The sequence below is a fragment of the Oryza glaberrima genome, chromosome 8, assembly GCF_000147395.1.
Source record: "Oryza glaberrima chromosome 8, OglaRS2, whole genome shotgun sequence".
NCBI lineage: Eukaryota > Viridiplantae > Streptophyta > Magnoliopsida > Poales > Poaceae > Oryza > Oryza glaberrima.
The window spans coordinates 4,664,089-4,688,631 of NC_068333.1; the positions used below are offsets into that span (position 1 = coordinate 4,664,089).

General features: G+C 41.1%; 4 protein-coding genes across 5 annotated transcripts; all 4 read left to right on the top strand.

Annotated features, from left to right (window-relative positions):
* Positions 1-1,582: 1,582 nt before the first annotated feature.
* LOC127783326 (putative F-box/LRR-repeat protein At5g02700) lies at positions 1,583-5,902 on the top strand. The gene is made up of 6 exons (XM_052310583.1): positions 1,583-1,786; positions 2,816-2,924; positions 3,649-3,829; positions 4,430-5,205; positions 5,521-5,676; positions 5,807-5,902. The coding sequence occupies exons 1-6, from the start codon at positions 1,701-1,703 to the stop codon at positions 5,900-5,902; spliced, it is 1,404 nt and encodes a 467-aa protein (XP_052166543.1). The 5' UTR covers positions 1,583-1,700.
* Positions 5,903-9,259: 3,357 nt separating this feature from the next.
* On the top strand, positions 9,260-16,596 carry LOC127781243 (uncharacterized). Of its 2 annotated transcripts, none has more exons than XM_052308174.1 (4): positions 9,260-9,371; positions 13,621-14,792; positions 15,774-15,929; positions 16,014-16,596. In XM_052308174.1, exons 2-4 carry the CDS (start codon positions 13,638-13,640, stop codon positions 16,305-16,307), a joined length of 1,605 nt encoding a protein of 534 aa, XP_052164134.1. In that variant the 5' UTR covers positions 9,260-9,371; positions 13,621-13,637; the 3' UTR covers positions 16,308-16,596. The 2 variants fall into 2 exon arrangements, with proteins under 2 accessions (XP_052164134.1, XP_052164135.1); XM_052308175.1 differs by lacking the exon at positions 9,260-9,371 and adding an exon at positions 13,401-13,481.
* LOC127781242 (uncharacterized) lies at positions 9,319-12,430 on the top strand. Its single transcript, XM_052308173.1, has 3 exons — positions 9,319-10,610; positions 11,568-11,723; positions 11,808-12,430. Exons 1-3 carry the CDS (start codon positions 9,471-9,473, stop codon positions 12,096-12,098), a joined length of 1,587 nt encoding a protein of 528 aa, XP_052164133.1. The 5' UTR covers positions 9,319-9,470; the 3' UTR covers positions 12,099-12,430.
* Positions 16,597-17,353: 757 nt separating the features above from the next.
* LOC127782821 (uncharacterized) lies at positions 17,354-20,144 on the top strand. The gene is made up of 3 exons (XM_052310093.1): positions 17,354-18,541; positions 19,430-19,585; positions 19,667-20,144. Exons 1-3 carry the CDS (start codon positions 17,369-17,371, stop codon positions 19,964-19,966), a joined length of 1,629 nt encoding a protein of 542 aa, XP_052166053.1. The 5' UTR covers positions 17,354-17,368; the 3' UTR covers positions 19,967-20,144.
* Positions 20,145-24,543: the final 4,399 nt, after the last annotated feature.

Consider the following 24,543-nt stretch of genomic DNA (forward strand, 5'->3'; position numbering starts at 1 on the left):
AAACATGTTCTATCGCCACACATTTAGTTCGTTGCAATAAAAAATTTATCATCTCATAATTTGACTTATTCTTTTCATATGGACACGGATTAGGATAAATTTTATATGAAATTTATAGCTCTCGATGAGATCTACAACTTAAATTTTTCATTTGAAATCTTTTAAATACTCAAATTCATGATTCAAATCAAAGTTAGACAGTCTCAAATGGAATTGTATGCATTTTTAAACAAAACTGATGCGTAGGTGAGTTGGTCATGGAGAGCGCGCGTAAGGGAGAGATCTTGGGTTCGAATCCTGGACATGACAAGATATCAAAAGAAAATAGTTAGGATGATAAATTAATATTGAAACATTTAATTTGGTACGTATAACTAATGCCACACATGGAGTGGTGGCAATAGTTATTTATTGCAACCATGTGAAGTGTTGCAATATATATTTTTTGCCACATCCATTTTATGGCAATATCAAATTTTATTACAACTAAATAAAAATCGTTGCAATAACCTGTTTCCACGCTATTTATTACCACGGCTAGCAACGATTTTAAGATTGTGGCAACATGTATCTATTGCCACAATTTTAGCATTGATGCTACTATTTTTTTCATGGCAATAAATTATTTTTCTAGTAGTGGGCTCTTGCAGTGTCTCATGTTGGGTCTATCCAACAACATGTTCACCAACATGTGTCCACATTATTAATTTGGTATCTCTATACCATGATCCATGAGTCATGATCATCAATTAATACATGTGCTAATCATATAAACATATTTGTTCCATATATGATATTTGATCAGGGATCCTTTAGAAATAGTAACAAACAACATAAAGAGTCTCATGAAAGAATCACATATTCATTAACCAATAAGGAGTTATCTATTTCAAGGAACAATGTCAGATAAATATGTAAACATAGTATGTGATACAATCATCTCTATGATTGCCTCTAGGGCATATCACTAACACCATCCACCACCCTCCCTCCTTCCCTAGATCCACACCATCCACCACCCTCCCTCCTTCCCTGGGCCCACTCGTGGATGGTGAGTTGAATGTTTGTAGAGTGGCTCAATGTATTTTGTTGCCTATTAAGTAAAAACTCATCGTGCCATTTTTTCCACATGGGGGTAGTAAAGAGGTTGCAAATGGCAAGAAAGGAGGCTAATGATGTTGTCTTCCCTAAATAGGGTGTAAAGTCATGTTGCATAACGCAATACATAAGAGAAGAGGAGGGAGGGGATGAGGGGTAATATGTCTGGTTTGAATGCTTTGTGAGTAAGATGTCCTAGTTTGCAGTTGAAAAATAGACTCAATTAAGAGCTCCATGCATAGATAAAATCAGACTCCCCTTTTTTTTTTTTATTTATCATATATAATCCTCGCTTTAGCTTCAAACTCCGTGTGTCATAGATGTTGGATTACAAATGCCATAAAACTACTTTATATAGTTTCTTTTTGTCGATGTTCTAGAAGCTACCGCAGATGTTGTAAGCGAGCCGATGTTGTCATGTGGGCCATACCTTTCTCCATGATAGCATTTACTCTTTTTGCGGGTCCCATGACTCACACCAACAACTAAAGCCAAAAAGGTTCAATTTTGCTTATATCATTCACCTCTTCTTGTTCTTCTCCATCTCTAAGCACTTCTACCTAACGAAACCAAAGAGGACAAGACTTGTGTTAGTCGGTGCCATGGACGAGTTAGGGATCATCGAGCAAGGCGTCGACTGGAGGACTCGTCTTGGCCAAGACATTCGCGATTGCATGACAAATGATATGTGAGTTCTCTCTCTCTCTCTCTCTCTCTCTCTCTCTCTCTCTCTCTCTCTCACCCAATCCTTACTTTTTTTTTGCCATGAGAAATTGATTGCAGAGTTTTGAATCGATGATAATTTATGAATATTGGATACCATGCTCGATGCAATAGTACTTGTTTAGTGATCTAATTGAAGCATGATATGTATCGGTAGTCAGATCTAATTTGACGTTTTCTAGATCCAAGAGTTGTGATAATTATGTGGCTTGCTATCTAACCATCACGATCACCTAAAAATTGGCATCGCTCTTGGTATAAAAAGTTGTTGGTGAGGTTCAAACCTTTGTGTATTGATCATACCCATGTTTAGAAAATGTTCCCAATTAACGAACTAAGGTTGCATGTCAATAGTTCTTTACTGAGTTACTTGGCCAGTTCTTTGCATGACTCTAAGCTTTATGGACTAGTATTTTAGTACTAAAACTTCAGCTGTTTATTTGTCGATTATTTGTTATATTATTTCACTGGTACTTTACTTCAGCGCCTATTCTTCCCCTGTTCCCACCATGAGGAAGAGGGAGAGAGCTGGAGAAAGGATAGGTGATTGTTTAGATGTATGGGTATAGGTAATTGCTTTTAATGCAGGTGATAAAACTCACAAGAAAGATGATCCCATGCATGTTCCCACATCATTTTCTCTTTTTTTCCTTTTGCATTATATATAGTTTCTCCTTATTATTGGTTATGAATGCTCTCTTGCAGACTCTTAGCATGTATAACGAATTGCTAAAATCTTGCACACTTCTGGTTGGACAAATTATATTTCATTATTTATGAGAATGTATTTACAATTTTGAACATGTTACTTTACCACATGCATTGCCCAAATAGTGAACAGTTTGCATATGTATTTCTTGTATGAATAACCCCTAAATCCTCAGTTGCCTGTTTCTTTTATTGCTTGTTATATTAGAACCACATTTTGAACTATTTATGTTGGAAGTACCATATTGAAACAATAATGTACTACTATTCAACATTCTGTTTGCAGATTGTTCAGCCTGCAAACGAAATTGCAAAGTACTTCTACAACATTGATTGATCTCCAGAAGGTTGCTGCCAGAATAGAGGAGAGGATCCATACGATAGCTAGTGACTATGTATGATAGTTTCTTCTTAATAGATTTTTTTGTAATATAATTTCCTTAGATATTAATTATACAATACTTTATTTATCTTTGATGTGCGCATGATAGAGTATTAATCTTAATATAGCAACACTTCTGCTGATCTGCTAGTTATTGCAATGTCTCATAGCTTTTTGAGTAAGTACAACTTCTTGCTAGAAATCCTGAACTAGTTAACTAGAGCTATAACAATTGTGTGAAACTTAACCATGGGTACGATTGTCTTGCTTCATATTATGTAACATGATACAATATAATGTATTGGTTGCAAGATGCTCTACACCAATTTTATCGATCTAATTAAAAATGTTTTATTACTCCTTCATTTGGTATCATGCACAAGACACTAGGACTGAGGTTGTATTCAATTAAAGTTTTTCATTTTACATAGTTCCAAATATTTATGTCCCCTTTTCAATTTATTGGCTTCAAGATGTGAATCTCTAGATTAATTCTAGAATATATTGATTTTATCGTATATACTGATTTTATTGTCATGCAATTACTTGTTTTGGTGGTGTTCGTATACCATTTAATAATATATGCACTTATATATTCTTGACTTGCTAGTTTGTTGACATGTTCCTTTTGCTATATATCTTTGTATAATCTCTTTGAAACTCATATGGTTATGGCTCATCAATAGGATGTTCAGTTTTAAACGGAAGTTCTCATAATTTTTTTGTCTTACACTTAGGGTGATTATCTACGGAGGATTTGTCTGACAAGAGGTGATTTGGACTCATATGATGTATTTTTGAACGATTGTCAACGTCAGCAAGCTTCAATCCGTTCATCCATCTTGCTCCATCAGGAGAATAAGCAAGGTGATCAAATTGTCCAGGCAAAAAGAAATATTAAGGGGACATCATCTAGCAGTATGTTCTTGAGAATTTGAACACCAGTATACTAAGCATATATATTGTTTTGATCTGTTTTTATGGTGCCTGTATGACAAAAGAATTGTTTGCTTAGTAAATATTCGAGAAAAGTGGTTTTTTTTTACCCAAGTCTACACATGAATCTAATGTTCTGCACTAGTTTATACATGACAATACATGCAAAGACAATTTTCAACGTCTACAACCTGATCCCCTTTGATTAAACAAGCATTGTAATGTTTTTTTTCTTTAGACATTGGACATTTGGGTGCAAAACGATGAATATTAGTTATTCTTATGCAATGGATGATTCAAGTGTGTACATTGCCTCCTAATTATGTGCCCCCTTTTTTTTTTCAAAAGATAAATTGGAGCTAGCCCACCGTACTGACTTATCATCTATGTAAAATGAATTACAGATGACAATATCTCTGTGAAACTAGAGTTAAGCAAGCATAAAAACTACAAATTTGTTGTAAGTTGTTTAGGTGGTTCTCCAAGATCAAGTATCAACACTAAGGAGCATGTGTTAGAGTCAATGTCAGTAATTGTTCTCCACTAAAATAATGTAACACAATATCCACTTTTATATTGCAGGTGTGCTATCTAATCAAGTAGCCCTAAATGACCACAAGGAGCACTCACACCACTACGAGAAGGATATGATCAGCAAACTCCCTAACGATTTGGTCCAACATATTATGTCATTCTTGTCAATGCGAGAGGCTGTGCGCACCAGTGTTTTGTCCCATTGGTGGGTCAACCAGTGGACCTTCTTGAAGTCCATTCAGCTTAATATATATTGGTTTCATATGGACAGAGAAAAATTCAGTAGTTTTCTTGACAAACTATTGCTAAGCCGTGTCCATGCTGATGCTCCCATGGACACATTCGAGCTAAAATCTTTTGCAATTGACCGCGCCAATTGTTGGATTAATCATGCAATCAAGCACAATGCTAAAGTGCTTAAATTTGCTGAATATGGAAAATGGGAACCTTTCTACTTGGATCCAAATCTTGTGGAGTTAAATTCTCGGTATCTAGAAACTTTGGAGCTGACTAATGTTGCTCTAGATGCGACGATATTCAGTCAGTTGGCCAATTCATGCCCAGCATTGCAAAATATGCTGCTGACAGACTGCTTACTGGAGGTAGAAGAAATTTCATCAAGCTCATTGAAGAATCTGGATATAATTGACTGCTATATTCTCAAGGACCTGAGCATTTCTACTCCTAGTTTGGTTTCATTGTGCATCAAGAATGAACGAACAGACAATTCTTCGTTCAGAAACTCTTACCTAATATTCGCAACGGTCATTATCATTGATGCTTCAAGTGTCAGTAGCATGGAGTTGTTAGCTATGGATAGACAGGTACGGTACTGTACTGCTTGCCCTGTAGCACTGATCCTTCTCCCAAACACTCTGTTACTTTCATAGTTTTACTATTTGTTTAGTATATGCATTTGTACATTACTATCATACATTTTCATGTGAATATATTTATGCAAATGAATTTTCTTTCATAACAAGGACACAACATAAAACATTCATTTTGCACGGTATGTATATACCCGATTTCAACTCGACACATATTTCTGACCACCTATTTTACCACAATTTTTTTTTATTTCATAGCATTAACAGTATTTAAGACTTAAGACATTTTTTTTCTATGTACATATGAAGTTCACATTCGTGGAGAAAGACGGGGGCGAGCCAATGTTCAAGAATCTCAGAAACTTGAGCCTAGGTCTATGGTGCATTAACAACATGTTTTCGCCTCTACGTCGATTCGTCCGGCATTCGCCTATGCTGAGGATGGTGACTCTGAGGATCAGTCCGGTCAGTGCCATCCATTGCATTGCATCATCCCCATGCTTCCTGTGTCCAGCTTCTTTTTCTTTTTTTTTTTGGTTACCATCATTGTTGAAAGCCTAGAGCTCTAATGATGCTGCAAACCTTTCAACTTCAGCTGGATTGGAAGTCCCATCTCACGAAGGAACATCAGGAGATGCTGATCAGCATTCGTGATCGTCGTGGCCTGATTCTTTATATCGATTGGTATTGAAGGCTGAGGGCTTCTGCGGTGCTCCAATGGTGAATAAAATTGCTGCCAAGTTAAGCTGGTTGCTGAAACATTGAGACCAATTTAAGTTTCTTTCGTTTTAATCGCAGTGGATCAAACTTGTTGCAGTAATAATTACCTGTTACTTGACTGCATGTGTCAGCCTGGAGTCTGGATGGTTGTCTTTGATGTGGTGTCATTGTTACTTATACTGCTTCATTATATGGATGAACCGATCGATGAGTCTTTAAGAACCTCATATCGTAATTCACCTGTTAGAATTCCTGCTTGCTTAGTATTCAGGTAATGTCATAAATCTGCTCAGTTTCTAGCTTTGCGGCATCAAACATTTTTTTTTCAAACACAATGATCCTATTTCACATTCTGGAACTTTTACTTCTGGTAACTGTTTGTTAGTTCTGGCCAACTGACAGCGACGTTGTCAACTTGGCGCGAATACTGGTAACATTTTGTGGTCTTGTTTTGATATGTACTCATGTTTCAGAATGTTTTGTGTTTTGATTTGTCCTAAGTTAAGCTTGTCAAGTTTGACCAAGGTTGTAGGAGAACGTTTTTTAACACCAAAAAAATATATTATAAAAATATATTCAATGGTGGATTTAGTGAGATTAAATTGTGTTGTAAATGTTTTATAATTTTTTTATAAACTTGAAGTAATTTGACTTAGGATAAAACCAACACCTTACATTCTGAAAGGAAGGGAGTAGCGATTAGAGTTGATTCCTCCGAACTAATATTTTCACTATTCCAAAGAGATTAAGCCTAATCATGGTCTACGTTTTCAGGCGAGTTATGAAATTAGTTTTTTTATTCGTGTCCGAAAACTCCTTCTGACATCCAGTCAAACATCGGATGTGACACCCAAAAATTTCTTTTCGTGAACTAAACAGACCCTTAGATGAAAGACACACACTACTACACTCAAACACATCCATAGAACCTTCCTCGTCTTAGTCAATTGTTCCAAGCTATTTATTAGATTTATTGTACATAATATTTAATATTTAATATTTAGTATTCATCCCTATAAATAACACTATCATCCATCAACCTTTTAACTGCATTCCTTCCATAAAGAAAAGACCCCAGCATGACTTACCCCCTCCGTCCTAGCCAAAAATGCATGTCTTGAAATTAGAAAACCGTCTATATACCCAAATCCCCAATAATAGAATGAGAAGTTTCATTATATGCCACCTTTGCCGCTAAGGATACTAATTCTTTTGTTATGTACCACTCCGTCAATTCGAGCGCGCTATCCGCCAACGTCTTTCTGCTTCCTCTGTCATGTTGCTGGGCACCACCACCGTTGTTGCCGCTCAGTACTGCCAAAATCGACAGCGTCAACCTCCCCCTCTCATCACCCTCCTTTCTCCCATGTCCCCTCCAATTTTGCATTCTCTTCCCCTTGCCGCAACCTACTCCTTGACCCCCAAATGGAGCCCAAGCCGGAGCTCCAATGACCAAAATCCACCTCGCAGCTCCACCGGGTATAGCTCTTCGTGAAAAACCCACCCTGCAGCGAATCAGCGACACTACTAGTCATCACTATTAGCAGCCACTATAACGATATACACCCGCAAGCTCCACAACCTCCACCTCTTTCACAGACAAGCTGACCAGCAAGTTCCGCGGATTCTGTTGTGCTGACTTCCTCCGCCTCGACAAGGCCGCATCAACCAGCTACCGCACTCCACGGGTGCCCTTCGATGGGATGGCAATAGGAGGGAGCGATTGGGAGATGGAAGAGGACGAGGGTGTTTGGAAAGGGGTGGTGAGGAAGAAGAGGGTGGTGAGAGGGGGGCTCGATGATGCAGCAACAACAGCGAAAACGCTTCGTATCGAGCGTCCAATACGAGACAAATTCCGGACGGTCAATGGGACCTACCTTTCCCCAATCTTATCCTCATTCCTTCTTATCCCCAACCTCTCGTTCAAGTGTTCAACTTCTTCACGGCGTCCCATGCTGCACACGCGGCCGCGGTGTCATCAGGCGCCGGCGCCGGCGCCGCCACCGCCGCAGACGGCGGGGTTGCCGTCGTGGGTGGCCGGATTCTGGCGCCGCCGGTGACTCGCAACACTCCTCTCGACCGCTCCAGCCTTATCTCTTCCCCTTCCCCCTTCTCTCTCTCATGTCAATGCAGCTACTGAAGCAGGAGACGGCGTCCTCGCCGGACGACGACGGCCTCGCGTCCGCCCCGCCGCCCATGGCCGCGGCCGTCGTGGCGCCCTCCTCTTCGCTGCCGCCGGCCACTCGGTGGGGCCTCTCGCGCGGAGGTGGTGGAGGGAGAGGGATGAGAAGCGCGAGGAGCAGGAGCACCGCCGCCGCGGAGGCTATGGGGAGGAGGCGATGCAGGCGGAATTCGTAGTCGTGGTGGTGGCCGAGGCCGTGGCCGAGGTAGCGCGGCATTCCGGCACCGTTGAAGATTTTGGCCACCGGGATGAAGGAAGAAGCCAAATCTAGAACGGGGTAAACTAATGTGATTTTTCAATGTTCCAGTCTATTTTGTCTCAATGTTTCACTGCGTATTTTAGTAGTGTTTCACATTTTTATCATCGATTCTTGAGGATCCATTGATGTTTCTCAATGTTTCTCTGTGTTAAATCGAAATGTTTCAATGCGTATTTTAATGGTGTTTCACATTTTTATCATTGATTCTTGAGGATCCATTGATATTTCAACAGTATAAACTTGATGTTTCATGTGTAAGACATAAATGTTTCAATCTTTGATTCCAATGTGTTTCATTTTTTCTAATTGGATGTTGCACACAATGGTGTTTTCGGTGTTACAATCAGCATCTTTAAATGTTGCATATAATTGGAATATTTTTAACCACGTGATGAAACATTTTTCATTGGACAAGGAAACATCTGAAACATTTTTGCTGGAACATTTTTTAGTTAATGCTGAAATATGTGAAACATTTTTCTATATACGGTGAAACACCGTCCGAAGTTTTGACTGGGATCGGACATCCGATCCCTAGTTATCTCCCAACAACAGGGGCAACAGATGGACATTGATGGACTAGCGTGTTTGGATTGATGGAATGACTCGAAACGAAAGAATTCGCATCCTCGGCGATAAATGGTAAAACACATGCGAATTGAGTGGCAAATTTCGAAAGATTTGCAAGTTAAGTGGAATGAAATTTCTCCTCAAGTAGAACTCGAAGCCTCTCGTTTGCTACTTTTTGTCATGCAAATTTTTGTCAAATTTGGATGAAAGCTTTACAGATAGGATTGAGTAAGATGTTTCCCTTTTTTCTTCGGTATCTATAATTTCTGATGAAGTAAAGGCCGTATTATTCTTTATCTTAATAAAAAAAAGCTGCAACCCGTCCTGGTGCTTCGAAGCAGGCCCGCCCTCGATTCGCCAAAAAAGCAAGTCCCCAATCTCTCCGTGAGTTCTCTTCTCCCACCTCGTCCCCCTCGATCGCCTGCTCCGGTGAGAATTCTCGCGCTAGAATTCTTTCTTCTTGGTTGATTTCCTCCTTGCGCGCGTGATGCTGTCCTCGAAGCTAGCAGAAGCGCGCTTTGGTAGTTGATGCGGTGGATCGCTGTTTCCATTGCAGGCAACCTGTTCGACGGAATGCAGCAGGGAGCGGCGGGGCAGGCTGGGCCGTCGGGTGGTGGCGGTGGAGGCGGTGGCGGTGGCGCGGACCGCCTCAGCGCGCTCCCGGACGCGGTGCTCTTCCGGATCGTGTCGCACCTGAGGGCGCGGCAGGCGGTGCGCACGAGCGTGCTCTCCAAGCGGTGGCGCCACGTGTGGGCGTCCGCGCCGCGCGTCGACGTCCGCCACCCCTGCGCCTGCGACGAGCGCGCCGACCAGGAGAGGCTCCACGGCTTCGTCACCACCATGCTCCTCAGGCGCCGCCCATTCGCCCCCATCAAGGCGCTCCGGCTGTGCTGGAGCCACGACGGCGACGCCAACAACTGGATCGCTCATGCTGTCAGGCGTGGGGCCGAAGAAATCGATTTCTCCGCGAGGCATCACCAAGATGATCCGAAACCGGAGCTAGAGTACACGAGCTTCATTTCTCACAAGATCAAGATCTTGAAGCTGACGCGTGTCCGGATGGGCATCAAGTTTATCGCGCAGATCTGCTATAGGTGCACTTTTTTGGAAGAATTAGAGCTCAAGAATGTTAACCCACTTGAAGGGCAGATTCAATCGACCTCGCTGAAGCGCTTGTCTATCATCAACTGCCTTATCTCTGATGGATTTTTGGTTGATGCTCCGAACCTTATCTCGCTCTGCTTCTTCAGACCTCTCAGCGGTAAGAGCACGGAGGGAGCCAATCACTCGTCTGATAATAGGAGTTGGCCATTCTCAGCGTCAGTGTGGGAGTTTGATGACGATGGATCTGATCATGATGTTGATTTCTTTGCAATTGCTAGTGGTGGTGAACACTTTGATGATAAGAGAGACAATGAATCTGATCAAGACAATGGTTCTAGTGATGAAGACTCAGATGATAAGAGAGACCAAGAATCTGATCATGATGATGATGTTCCCTCTTCCCCATATTCTGATTCTAAGGACTCCTGTGATGGCAATGACAGTGAATGCGAGTCTTATGAGTCCAGTGATAAGGAGGGTGATGATCTTGAAGATTGCGACAGCAATGATATGTTGGAAAACTTGATCAAGGTAGCTAAGGGCTTGACAGCTTATCATGGAGAGGTAAGTTTAATCGCCTTGCTGATACTATTTCGTTATTTTATTTGTATGCTTTTTTTCCTGCAGTACTGCACGCATTGCTTTTTCTCAATTCTTTGCAAGAAGATTTCCATTGTATGGGAAACGAACTAATTGCCAGTGTAAAAACAGAATTGTCTTCATAAACTAAATGTGTAGAAGGAAGTTTTGTCAGTTCTGCTGGTGATGAGATTCCCAAATTAGTATAGCTATCTCAGTTAATAGTGCTAGTATTGCTGATGTTAGAGTACTGCCACTCAAACAAATGAAAATACTACTGTTGTAGCTTGCTGAGGGCAACATTAAGAAGTTCCTTACTAATTGATCAGCCAAATGAATGGCAACATTAGGTACTACGGCAAGTTCTTATGTCCGTACCTGATCTACTAGTGTGCAAGTATTCAATCACTTTTCTCTATGGTGTTGAACTTTGATTATATCTTATAGTTGAATTGTTGTTGTGCCTTAATTAGAACTCTCAATTAGCATCTTTTTTTTATTTGTCGAATTCTCCATTTGCCTTGGCCAGAAGAAATTATTTATTCTGTCAGCTAGCACATTAGTTTCTCTTTTTTAGATAATGGAAGTACAACTCAGCACATAGTTACTACAGCATTATAATACCAATATCTCACAAATATTTCACAATTGACTTGAGAGAAACCTTGGGTTCTTCTCATACCAGGAGAACAATTAGGTTTCCGTTCTAGAACATTTGTTGGTAGTGCGACATGTGTACTAACTGATTGCTATATGTGGCAGTAACTTTCTTGGCATAGGTTGGTATTCCCCTGATGATTGCAAACCTGTGATTTTTTTTTCCTCTAATCTGGTCTTCATGTACCACTTCTGATTTTATGGCACATATTGTAGATTCGTAGTGCTCTGGTAGGAGAAATGTTTTGGGCCACTGAATCACTTGATATGTATGGAAATGTGCAGGTACTTCTGAGGAGGCAATTGGAAAATTTCCCCATGTTCAATAACCTGAAAACTCTGTCCCTTGGTGAATGGTGTATGGTTCCTGACTTCAGTGCTTTGTCAACCATACTTAAGAAATCACCTAAGGTAGAAAGGCTTTATCTTCACCTTGACATGGTACGTGTACTCATATGCTTGTTAAATGTTTGCTTAGGGTGTTTAAGCATGTTATTAATCCCTTAAACCATTGTTTTACAAAAGATCCACAGAGGAAGAGGGGACATCGATCCAAGTGGAGGATCATTTGCTTGCAACAACCTGAAGAAGGTTAAGATCACATGTTGTAAAGATGATGAAATGGTCCATATGCTGGAACAATTCCTCCAACGTAACGGCATATCACTTGAGAAGATTGTTCATCACACTTCTAGCACTCATAATGGCGAAGAAGACGGAGGCGGGGACTCCAGTGCGAAACGGAAGGCCCAAGGCGAAGTTGCGAGGCTAGCAGTGAAACAGAGGAGGGCGCAAAACAGTAGAAGCCCGGAGTGAGGGAAGCATGTTTAAAATGTTGAGGAATCCAGTGCTGAGTTTACATTGCAGTTAACAGTAGAATTCTTCACAGGATGTGTATATGCATCAAATCTAGTACAGGTACTTTGGGGACATGAAAATTTATGCATCCGTTGGTGTTGCATGAAAAATTGAAAATAGATGGTTGGTCAATGTTCAGTGACTTGGAAATTGGAATCCTGTGAATTGCTATATCATGTTTGATGTATTGAGTAGTTTTGGCAGTGGCTACATTTGGATTTGTGATTCCACGGTCTGATTATCTGGCCTTAATCTCGTCATGTGTCGATGTTTGCAACTATGTTCATACTCCCCTAAAAAAAGAGAGAAAATATGCCCTTACTCTAACCAAATTACCGTGTCGCTTCAAGCATATCTATGGGAACATAATAGCATAGCTGGTGTTTAAGTGATCGTGTAATTCGCACGTAATTATCGAAAAAAGGAATACGCACAGTATATATTTCTATCCAGGACAGTACTCCAAAAAAGGTGTACGCACAGTATATATTTCTATCCAGGACAGTATTCGAAAGTAAGAGCCCCATTGGTTATCCTAATAAACCAAAACCAAAGTCAAAATTTAAATTTTCAAACTTAATTTTGAAGTTGATTTTAAGATATTTTCAACATAGTTTCTTTTTCAGAATTAACTTTAAGTCACTAAAACACATATATAAAAATTTTATCTATAAATTATTTTTATTCACTAATAAGCCATTTTGGCTTAATAGGAAATATGGTCAACCGATGAGGACCTAACCATTGTTGGAATTGTATTAGACGATGGCTTGATACATACAAATTCTAACTGAAAAAAAAATACATTTTACTCCTATGAACTATTTCGTCATAGCACGAAACCCCCTAAATTATTTTTCAGCTTATTTTACACCCTCAACTATTAAAAAGGTTCACTGAATTCACTTTAGTTCATAAATGGTATTTATCTTTTCTTCTCTCTATATATAAGTTGTATTTCACACTAAAATACAACTATATACTCTCTTCCTGCTATTACTATTATATTTGTGTAATGAATAATCGAAATTAGTTGCCACGAAAAATTTACACCTGTAAAATCCAAACCAATTTTTTTTCAGACTATAAACATGTTTAAAGGTAAATACTGTAGTAGTAGTAAAAGAAAATGACATTGGAAATTTCCAGAATCGACATTCTTTTTTTTCCACTGGAGGAAAATTAAACAAACAAATACGTATCCCCTATATATATTGGGCATTTTTGGTAATTCCTTCCCCCTCGTCTCTCGAAGCGCGAAGCCGTTCTATCGAAACTCGAAAGCAGCGAGAGCTCTTGGCGCGGCCCATCGATTTCGCCAAGAAATCCCCCAATCTCTCCGTGAGTTCTTCTCCTCCTCCCTCAATCGCGTGCTCCGATGTGTTTCTTGCGATTCTCGGTGGTTTTCCGCTCGTCGTAGCTGAGCAGAAACGTTCGTTGTGGGTTCTTTTGATTCGGTGAGTCGACGTGTCCATTGCAGGCAACCTGTTCGACGGAATGCAGCAGGGAGCGGCGGGGCAGGCGGGGCCGTCCGGCGGTGGCGGTGGCGGTGGCACGGACCGCCTGAGCGCGCTCCTGGACGCGGCGCTCTTCCGGATCGTGTCGCACCTGATGGCGCGGCAGGCGGTGCGCACGAGCGTGCTCTCCAAGCGGTGGCGCCACTTGTGGGCTTCCGCGCCGCGCGTCGACATCCGCCACCCCTGCGCCTGCGACGAGCGCGCCGACCAGGAGAGGTTCCGCGACTTCGTCACCACCATGCTCCTCAACCGCCGCCCATTTGCGCCCATCAAGGCGCTCCGGCTGTGGTGGAGCCACGACGGCGACGCCGAGACGTGGATCGCTCATGCTGTCAGGCGTGGGGCCGAAGAAATCGATTTCTCCGCGAGGCATCACCAAGATGATCCGAAGCCGGAGCTAGAGTGCACGAGTTTCATTTCTCCCAAGATCAAGATCTTGAAGCTGACGACTTTCGAGATGGGCATCAAGGCCATCACGGATATCTGTTCGAGGTGCACTTCTTTGGAAGAATTAGAGCTCAAGCATTTTCGACGACTTGATGGACAGATTCGATCGGCCTCGCTGAAGCGGTTGTCTATCATCAACTGCTTTATCTCTGTTGCCTTTCTGGTTGATGCTCCGAACCTTATCTCGCTCTGCTTCATCAGACCTCTCAGCTTTGAGAGAACCAAGGAATCCATTTGCTCGTCTGATAATCGTAGGTGGCCAGCCCCAGTATGGAAGGATGACAACGATGGATTTGATCGTGATGGTTTCTTTGCAATTGCTAGTGGCGAACACTTTGATGATAAGAGAGAGACTGAATCTGATCAAGACTATGGTTTTGGTGATGGCTCTGATGATAACATAGCCAGTGAATCCGATCATGATGATGATGGTCCCCCTTCCCCGTATTCTGTTTCCTACGATGGTGACAATGAATGCGAGTCTTATGAGCCCCGTGATAAGGAGTCTGATCGTACAGTGGCCTATGGTGAGATTGCAGATGAGTACTCCAGTAATGGTGATCCCGGTGATGAATATCGGGGAAATTATGTGAGCCATGATTCTGCGAGTTACGGTAGAGCTAATAAGTTTGGAAATCTGAACTTCCCAGTGAAGTCAATTGTGGATTCGTCAGCTCATGAAGGAGAGGTAATATTTAATCACCTTGCTGATACTATCGTGTTCTCAATTTTGTATGCTTTTCCTGTGCAGTGTGCCCGTTGCTTTTTCTAAACTTCTTTGCAATAAAATTTGCAGTATGGAAGAGGAACTAGTTACTGGTGTAATTACAGAATGTCTTCATAAACTTAATGTGTAGAAGAATGTTTTGTCAGTTCTGCTGATGACATTCTCAAATCAGTATGGCTAGCTCAGTTACAAAGAGTACTAGTATTGCTGAAGTTACAGTATTGCCACTCAAAGAAATGAAAATGCTACCGTTGTAGCTTGCTGAGGACAATATTAAGAAGTTCCTTACTAATTGAGCAGCCAAATGAATTGGTGTCACCCAGATGGCATTGTATATCTGTTAGGTACTACAGCAAGTTCTCATGTTCCTGCCTGATCTACTGGTGTGCAAGTATTCAATCACCTTCTCTTTATGGTGTTGAACTTTGAATATTATCTTATGGTTGACTTGTTACTGTGCCTTAACTAGAACTCTCAATTAGCGTTTTTTTTTTTTTTTACTTTTACCCGTCTATTTTTCTGTTTGCCTTGGCGAGAAGAAGTTTCTTTTATCATTTAACGCCATGCTAGCACATTAGTTACTCGTTTCTAGATAATGGAAGTACAACTCAGCACTTCAGCGTTAGACTACCAATATCTCACAAATATTTCACATTGACTTGAGAGAAATCTTGGATTCATCTCATACCAGAAGAAATTTAGGTTGCCGTTCTAGAACATTTGTTGCTAGTGCAACATGTTTACTAACTGACTGCTAAAAGTGGCAGTAACTTTCAATGTATAGGTTGGTATTCCCGTGATGATTGTAAACCTGTGATTTCTTTTTACCTGCTCATCTACCACTTTTGATTTTATCAATGCACATATCGTTGTTCTCTGGTAGGAGAAATGTTTTTGGTCACTGAATCATTTTGATATCTATGGAAATGTGTACTTGTGCAGCTGCTTCTGAGGAGGCTATTGGAAAATTTCCCCATGTTCAATAACCTGGATACTCTGTCCCTTGGTGAATGGTGTATGGTTCCTGACTTCAGTGCTTTGTCAACCATACTTACGAAATCACCAAATGTAAAAAGGCTTTATCTTCACCTTGACATGGTACGTGTACTCGTATGCTTGTTACATGTTTGCTGAAAGTGTTTAAGCATGTTATTAATCCCTTGAACCATCGTTTTACAAAAGATTCACAGAAGAAGAAAGAGCATCGATCCCAGTGGAGGATCATTTTCTTGCAACAACCTGGAGAAGGTTAAGATCACATGTTGTAAAGATGATGTAATGGTCCATATGCTAGCTCAATTCCTCCAAGATAATGGTGTATCGCCTGAGAAGATTTTTGTTCGTCGCACTTCCAGCCCACATAATGGCAAGGAAGGCAGAGGCAGTAACTCCAGTGCGAAACGGAAGGCGCAAGGCGAAGTTGCGAGGCTAGCAGTGAAACAGAGGAGGGCGCGAAACAGTAGAAGCCCGGAGTGAGGGGAACATGTTTAAAATGCTGAGGAATCCAGTGCTGAGTTTACATTGCAGTTAGCAGTAGAATTCTTCACTGGATGTGCATATGCATCAATTCTAGTACAGGTAACTTTGGTTACATGCAGAATTAGGCATCCGTTGGTGTTGCATGAAAATAGATGATTGGTCAATGTTCAGTGACTTGGAATCCTGTGAATTGCTATGTCATGTTTGATGTATTGAGTAATTGGCAGTGGCTAGTGGCTACATTTGTCTTTGTGATTTCACGGTCTGATCATCTGTCCTAATTAGTTTTGTCATGTTTGCAACTATGTTTATACTCCCCATAAAAGAAGAAACATGTTCGTACTCTAGCTACATTAGCATGTCGTCTGCTCCAGTACAGTGCAGGATAGAAATAAAAACATCTATTTTACTCCCCCGAATTATTTTAGTTGATCACTTAACCCCCATACTATTTTCTTTCTCATTTTAACTCTAAACTGTTGAAATGGTTCACTTTACCATGCTAGAATTGATACATGGTAGAATCACCACCAATTCACTAGTGCTCCCACTACTTCTACATTCTTTCTTCTTGCAGAATAGAATTATTTTTGTAATGAGTAATCGAAACTACTACCTGTAAAATCCAAACCAAATATTCTGAGACTATAGTCTATATACATGTTCAAAGTCAAATACTACAAAAAAAAATGACATCGGAAGTTTCCAGAATTGACATTTCTTTTTCATCGGAGAAAATTTGAACAAAGAAATATCCCCCATATATATAGTGAGGAGTATATATATTGGGCATTTCTGGTAATTCCTCCCTCTCTCGAAGCGCGAAGCCGTTCTATCGAAACTCGAAAGCAGCGAGAGCTCTTGGCGCGGCCCATCGATTTCGCCAAGAAATCCCCCAATCTCTCCGTGAGTTCTCCTCTCCTCAATCGCCTGCTCCGTTGTGTTTCTTGCGATCGAATTCATTTTCTTGATTGCGGAGCCGCGGTTCTTGGTTGATTTTCTCTTTGAGCGCGTCACGATGTGTTCATAAGTTCATTGCAGGCGAACTGTTCGACGGAATGCACCAGGGAGCGGCGGGGCCGGGCCCGTCCGGCGGTGGCGGCGACCGTCTCAGCGCCCTCCCGGACGCGGTGCTGCTCCGGATCGTGTCGCACCTGAAGGCGCGGGAGGCGGTGCGCACGAGCGGGATCTCCAGGCGGTGGCGCCACGTGTGGGCGTCCGCGCCGCGCGTCGACGTCCGCTACCCCTGCGCCTGCGACGGCCGCGCCGTCGACCAGAAGAGGTTCCGCGACTTCGTCACCATCCTGCTCCTCAGGCGCCGCCCGCTCGCCCCCTTCAAGGCGCTCCGGCTGAGCTGGAGCCACGACGAGGACGACGTGAGCGCGTGGATCGCTCACGCCGTCAGGCGCGGGGCCGAAGAAATCGATCTCTCCGCGAGGCGTCACCAAGGCTACCCGGTGCCGGATTACAAACACTTCATTTCTCCCAAGATCAAGATCTTGAAGCTGACGCATCTCGGGACGACGAGGTTCACGACCGGCAACACCCTCGACCTGCTCTGCTCTGGCTGCACTTCTTTGGAGGAACTAGAGCTCAAGGATATCAAATCACTCTGGGGGGGAATTCAATCAGACTCGCTGAAGCGCTTGTCGATCATCAACTGCCATGTGACATCCGATGGCTTCCTGGTTGAAGCTCCCAATCTTATCTCGCTCTGCTGCATCAGACCTGTCCGAGCTGTTCCTTGGTTCAGCCACATGGTGTCACTGGTGGAAGCCACTGTCGTGCTTGATGATTCTCGCTTGAGTGATGACTATCAGCAGCCAGTGTTGGAGGATGACGATGATGGGTCTGATTATGATGATGATTTCTTTGCACCTAAAGCTGAAGGCTCTGATGATAAGAGAGACAATGAATCTGATAATGACTCTGGTGATAAGAGAAAGAGGGACGGTAGTGAATCTGATCTTGATGATCATGATGGTGAATATGATCATGAGGATGGTTCTGAGTCTGGTGATAAGGAGGTTGATGATCTTGAAGGTGGCGTTGATCGAACTGTGACCTATGGTGAGATTGCAGATGAGTCTTCCAGTTATGGTATTCCCACTCCCAGTTATGAATATGGCGGAAACTATGGGAACCATGATTATACTATTTTCGGTGGTGATCATATGCTTGACCACTTGTCAGATGTTAGAACTTTGGGTCTGTTAGGCCATCAAGGAGAGGTAATGTTGTCACCTTATTGATACTACTGCCTTCTCTTACTAGTATGCTTTTTCTAAAGTGTGCACGCTAATTATGCTCATTTCTTTGCAAGCAAATATGGCAATGTGTTGTATGGGAAAGGTACTAGTATTGAGATAACAGAACTCCCTTCAAAAGTTTAATGTAGAAGAAAGTTTGGTTATCTCTGTTGGTAATGAGATTCTCAAATCAGTATGGCTCAGTTTAAAAATACAGAGTACTAGCATTGCTGACGTTACATTACTTGCCTTAAGTAGCATCCTTTCGAAATGCTTCCGTCATAGTTTGTTGGTGAAAATATTAAGAAGTACCTTATACTAATTGATCAGACAAATGAATTGGCGTCACCCAGGTGACATTGTATTGTAGATAGGTACTACTGCAAGTTCAAATGTTCCTACCTGATCTACTAGTGCACTAGTATTTTCAATGCCATAATAAAGTCTAAGTTACTTCTCTCCGTATTGTACTGAGTTTTGAATCTAACTTCCAGTTTGATGTGTTATGATATCTTAAAAGAACTCCCTAGAATCAGCATTTATGTTTTTTTTTTATTTGTCAAATTTTCTGTTTGCTTTTGGCCAGAAGAAGTTATCCATTTTATCAAACAACAAGCAAGCATATTAGTTACCTCAGCACTAGAATACCAACATATCACAAATACCTCACTTTATATTAATTAAGAGAAGTTTTAGGTTGGTATTCTGGAACATTCATCGGGAGCCAATACGTGTACTAACTACTAACCGGGGAACTGAAAATGCCAGTAACTGTCCATGGACATATCTTATTACTCTGTTAGGACAAATGTTTTGAATCATTGAATCTTTTCAATAGAATAAACGATGCATTTCTGTGTAAATGTGCAGATGCTTCTGAGGAGGCAACTGGAAAATTGCCCCATCTTCAATAACCTGAACACTCTAACCCTTGGTGAATGGTGTATGGCTCCTGACTTCAGTGCTTTGTCAACCATACTTGAGAACTCACCTCATGTAGAAAGGCTTTATCTTAACCTTGACATGGTACGTTTACTCACACGTGCTTGTAAATTGTTTTCTTAGCATTTAAGCATGTGGTTAACTACTTAAATCATCATTTTACAGGACATCCACAGAAGCAGAGGGGGCATCAACCCAACGGGAGGATCATTTGCTTGCAACAACCTGAAGAAGGTTAAGATCACATGCCGTAAAGATGATGTAATGGTCCATATGCTGGCAAAATTCCTCCAACGTAACGGCATATCGCTTCAGAAGATTTTTGTTCGTCGCACTTCCAGCACTCATAATGGCGAGGAAGGCACGGGCAAGGACTCCAGTGCAAAACGGAAGGCGCAAGACGAAGCTGCGAGGCGAGCAGTGAAACAGCTGAGGAGGGCACGAAACAGTAGAAGCCCAGAGTAAGGGAAAGGTGTTTAAAATGCTGAAAACAGGTATGGATGTTGAGGAATCCAGTGCTGAGTTTACATTGCAGTTAACAGTAGGATTGTCTACTGAATGTGTAACTATATGCACAGTGTTAGTACAGTTACCTGGATATATGAAAAATTTTGCATTCGTTGGTGTTGCATGAAAAAAAGATGGTTGGTCACAATGTTCAGTGACTTGGAGAATCTTGTGAACTGCTGCATCATGTTTGAGTTGCAATGTTTGTATGGAGTAACTCGCTCTGACTGGGCAAAATGTCGTCTTAGCGAAAATTGAGAAGGAGTGAGCTCTGGGTTCGATTCTGATTTTATTTTGATGGAATCGCGCTGCGTGAAATGGCTTCAGGAATAAATTGAGTTTTAGGTTGTGAAGAGCAGCATCATACGATATGTTTTGTTTTCTTTTTGGTTCTCGAAACTATGAGACGGACGAAAGACATGCAATTCTGTATTTTTATTTAAGTAGGTTAGTATATATCTTTCAAAAAAAAGTAGATTAGTATATACGGTGAGATTGTTCATAATTAAAAAGAAATTGATCTGGGGAATTTCTAGAATCGGCAAAAAAAAAAATTCATTCCAATGGAGAAACATTAATACACAAACAAGAGCAAATTTCAGCAAACACCATGTATTATGATTGAAGTTGCATAAAACCCAGGTATTATGGCTTGGCACATTTTTTTTAGATAATGGATTAAACCGGCCTCTACACCCAAAAGATGTACACAGCCTAAAAGTCTCTTACACGAGCACTTAGGCTCACACCCTTACAAAAGGTTTAACGCAAATTCGAGTGACCACAAACGGACACTTAGACAATGACAGAGATTAGCCAAAATAGTACTTAAGACAACAAAACCCCATGGTGCAAAGAAAAGAGAGCATTAAACTTCCAATCTTCTTCTTAAGTTCCACCCTCTCATTGCAAAGAAACTAGAAACTCTCTTCTCCAATATCATGCAACCATCTTTTACTCTTTGGCCATCTTCCTCCTTAAGCAGCGAAGACCATTGTCTTGCCCAAAAAGTCCTCCTGAAAATCACCTGCAACAAGAAATTAGTGTTGGAGCCATTAAAGACTACATCATTTCTGCACAACCATACCGCCTAGCACAACGTTGCGACCCCTACAAAGACTTGAGTTTTTAGCTTAGGTTGAACCCCCCTTAGCCAATTACCCAATAAGCTAGCAACATTCCTAGGTGGATGAATTCCAAAAGAAATGAAGACAACATTCCACATAAATCGTGCAAGAGGACAATCAAAGAAAAGATGTTGTATTGATTCATTATAATCACAAAAACAGCATTTAACACTACCTTTCCATTTTCTCTTGACCAAATTGTCTTTTGTTAGGATTACTCCACTTCTTAAGTACCACAAAAAAATTTTAATTTTCAGCGGTACCTTGAGTTTCCAGATCATGTCATTTTTTGGAATGACGTCCCTGTACATGATAGATTTATACATCGAGTTAACAGAAAAGAGCCCATTTTTTTGTGCCTCCCACACGAAGCTATCGTTCTGATTTGTTAAACTTACTAAAATAACCTCTACAACTACCTTTAACCAATCTTTTAGATACTTTCCCACTATAGCCCTCCGAAAGGAAACATTTAAAGGTCTTGTACTCATAACACCTGCTACTGACTCATTCTTGTTCCTCACTATGCTATACAACTCAGGAAAACGTGCAGCAAAAGGACTAATCCCACTCCATCGGTCTTCCCAAAATCTAACCTGAGTCCTGTTGTGGACCTTTAAAGATCCACATGAAAGGAAGTTATTTTTAACTGTCATTAGACCGGACCAAAAGTGAGAATCCCCTGGGTTTTTTTTCGACATGAGTTAGAGTTTTCTTTGATAGGTATTTGTTTCTCAAGAGATTTTGCCACACTCCTTCTTCATTCATAAGCTTATATAACCATTTGCTTAACAAACATTTATTTTGTAATTCAAGATTTTGAATCCTGAGACCCCCGCATTCCTTTGGTTTGCACAAAATGCTCCAACTATTATGGCTTGGCACATAACGCCAACTATTGTGGTTCTAAAGTTTTTCAAAACTCTACCCCTCTACATATTTGGTATATATTTACATAAAATTGTAAAACATAGAATGTGTATGAATCTTTTTAGTTATTGATTTGATTGAGGTTGTTGGTTTAAATCTTCACTACTTTAAAAGATATTGTCTCAAATATGTTGAAATCAATTGAATTTTAAAACATAAAATGTGTAGTTATATGCCACCAGTAATATATACATGGTTTACTGGAACTTTTGGCCATAAAACGTGTGGTTTTACAAAATTTACTCAATAAACAAAAAGGTATGGATTACCCCATAAACTACTGTGATGGTACAAATTACCCCCTGTTAACAACCAAATTTGGTAACATCAACGTCGGAGAGAAGATTAGATCGAAGCAAAGTCAGAAGCGGAGATCGAGTTGGAAAACAGGGCAGGAATCGGCTGAAGTCCAGATCGGCTACGACAAGATCGGCTGGGTCTTAGTCGGGTTAGGTAAGCTGATGTGGTCGATTCCGACAATACGACTTGTACACGGCATCAGGTTCAAGTTAATGTGCTTCAAGATGATTGCCACGCATGGATAGAGTCCTGGGAAGGCAATTGTGTCTATTAATTAGGATATTTTACGTAAATTCCTTATAGATAAATGTGGGCAAAAGTCTGCCGCAAAGACTTATGATATCTTAGAGTTTGTTAGAGATAATGGTCGTGTCCGGTATGGGCATATCTTGTAATCCTCGGGTATAAGTAGACCCCGAGCCCTATGTAATTTTTAACACACACGTTCAATACAATCTCAACGCATCGCCACCCTTTTTGCTTTAGTTTTGTTTCGACGAGTTCTTGCTTTCAGGTTGAGCTGCATCGATCTCGATCTTCAACAAGAGGTAAAATTCGTTATGATGGATTGTGTTCTTAGGATTAGTGCTTCCATCTTCATGACACTCTAATCTTGTTTATGTAATTCGTCGAGTTATCATATATCTTACATAATCTCTAGCAATGTCACCATCTAATCTAATATTGACCAATATCTGTATGCAGAAGGCAGCCGATTAGGTTAGATCTTGATGTTGGTCTAGATTATATAAGATATCTACCATTCTATGAAACTTCTAGCGGCTTGATTGTCTAGATATCGTTCTTCTTTTCATACTTAACGCTGCATCAGTTGAGTTTGATCTATTAAGTCGTGCTTAGAATATCGATCTCTAGCCTGCCTTCTAGTTGCCGATTAGAATAGCATCGGAGTTTCAGCCGATCGTATCCGATTTAGCCATATTTATTCTATATGTCTCATTGATATGCTAAATTTGCCCTTTATATCAAGATATTGTTGTATCTAAATATGTTAGAATTTTGTTTGATATATTATACTTGCTTTAATATCCTGATATAGAGTGGTATCGGAGTATTAGCCGATACACGCTAGATCTATATGATCGGCTACGCTATAAACATATATAGTCTTGTTATTGACATATATTTCGATCTAAGTGATTCATACTGTCTCGGCATGATGACCGATTTATCCCAGTCACTTGATTTAAGTATATATCGATATAAGGAGTATATATCGTTAATATCTATAGCCGATCGAGTAGGTTTAGTTCTTCTTTACTTATTTATGACTGCCGATCGATACACGGATGACATCGGCTTAAAGATAAATGATATGTCATCGGCATCTAGCCGATCGGCTATCATTTATAAATTTAACTACGGTTTCTTTGCTTCTATTTCTTGTTGATTACAAGATCAAATCAACTAGCACGCTAACACATCCAAAGGCGAGTTTTGGACCTGCACTGGAGTTAAGCAGATCTTCCAGGCCACATGTTTTCTGTCAACACGCTTTTGGCACGCCCAGTGGGACTTGATTAGAAGTTAGATGTCAGTCCCTCCTCATGGCCGAGAAACAGCCACCACCACTATCAAGCCAAGGTTCTGTTAAAGGCAAGGCGGGATTGACTGACATCATTGGTGACAACGTCATGCCAATCGATCCAGAGAAATTCACGCCTGAGCAGAAGCGGGAGTTTGAAGCAACGATGCAGCAAGCACGGGATCAGTTCCTGAGCTCGTTCATGCAAACCCGCAAGGGAACGCTTGTTCAAAAGTATAAGATAAAAGTGGTTGCTGATAGTCCTGGAACCGGTTCTTCTAAAGATGGAGAGGTGAAACAAGCTCCAGAAGGCTCGGCTCAGCTGAGCAACAAAGGTGCTACTGATGGTTCTCTGGGAAATCAAGGTGACAGCCCTCAAGGAGTCCATGGAATACGGGGTGATGGAGTGCATGGAGCTCAAGGTGATGGTGCTCAAGGGCCACAAGGAGGAAATCTTAATCAGAATAATGAGCTACCGCAAGACTTTTTCAACAACTTCCAAGATCGGATTGATTACGCTGTGCATCATGCTCTGATCAATCAGTCCGGGGTTTTAGTCAATACATTGTCAAACACGATGAAGACAATAGCCGATGGTTCGATAGCCGAGCATCAGGCTACAGGCCCAGTTT

What these genes read in the sequence shown, in the direction of transcription:
- LOC127783326 (XM_052310583.1), top strand. Translation starts at nt 1,701, where the DNA reads ATGGACGAGTTAGGGATCATCGAGCAAGGCGTCGACTGGAGGACTCGT. An exon ending in GATTGCATGACAAATGATAT is followed by an intron (nt 1,787 to 2,815) that starts GTGAGTTCTCTC and finishes TTCTGTTTGCAG; the next exon opens with ATTGTTCAGCCTGCAAACGA. An exon ending in TGACTCTGAGGATCAGTCCG is followed by an intron (nt 5,677 to 5,806) that starts GTCAGTGCCATC and finishes TTTCAACTTCAG; the next exon opens with CTGGATTGGAAGTCCCATCT.
- LOC127781242 (XM_052308173.1), top strand. Translation starts at nt 9,471, where the DNA reads ATGCGGTGGATCGCTGTTTCCATTGCAGGCAACCTGTTCGACGGAATG. An exon ending in TGACAGCTTATCATGGAGAG is followed by an intron (nt 10,611 to 11,567) that starts GTAAGTTTAATC and finishes GGAAATGTGCAG; the next exon opens with GTACTTCTGAGGAGGCAATT. An exon ending in TTTATCTTCACCTTGACATG is followed by an intron (nt 11,724 to 11,807) that starts GTACGTGTACTC and finishes GTTTTACAAAAG; the next exon opens with ATCCACAGAGGAAGAGGGGA.
- LOC127781243 (XM_052308174.1), top strand. Translation starts at nt 13,638, where the DNA reads ATGCAGCAGGGAGCGGCGGGGCAGGCGGGGCCGTCCGGCGGTGGCGGT. An exon ending in CGTCAGCTCATGAAGGAGAG is followed by an intron (nt 14,793 to 15,773) that starts GTAATATTTAAT and finishes GTACTTGTGCAG; the next exon opens with CTGCTTCTGAGGAGGCTATT. An exon ending in TTTATCTTCACCTTGACATG is followed by an intron (nt 15,930 to 16,013) that starts GTACGTGTACTC and finishes GTTTTACAAAAG; the next exon opens with ATTCACAGAAGAAGAAAGAG.
- LOC127782821 (XM_052310093.1), top strand. Translation starts at nt 17,369, where the DNA reads ATGCACCAGGGAGCGGCGGGGCCGGGCCCGTCCGGCGGTGGCGGCGAC. An exon ending in TGTTAGGCCATCAAGGAGAG is followed by an intron (nt 18,542 to 19,429) that starts GTAATGTTGTCA and finishes GTAAATGTGCAG; the next exon opens with ATGCTTCTGAGGAGGCAACT. An exon ending in TTTATCTTAACCTTGACATG is followed by an intron (nt 19,586 to 19,666) that starts GTACGTTTACTC and finishes ATCATTTTACAG; the next exon opens with GACATCCACAGAAGCAGAGG.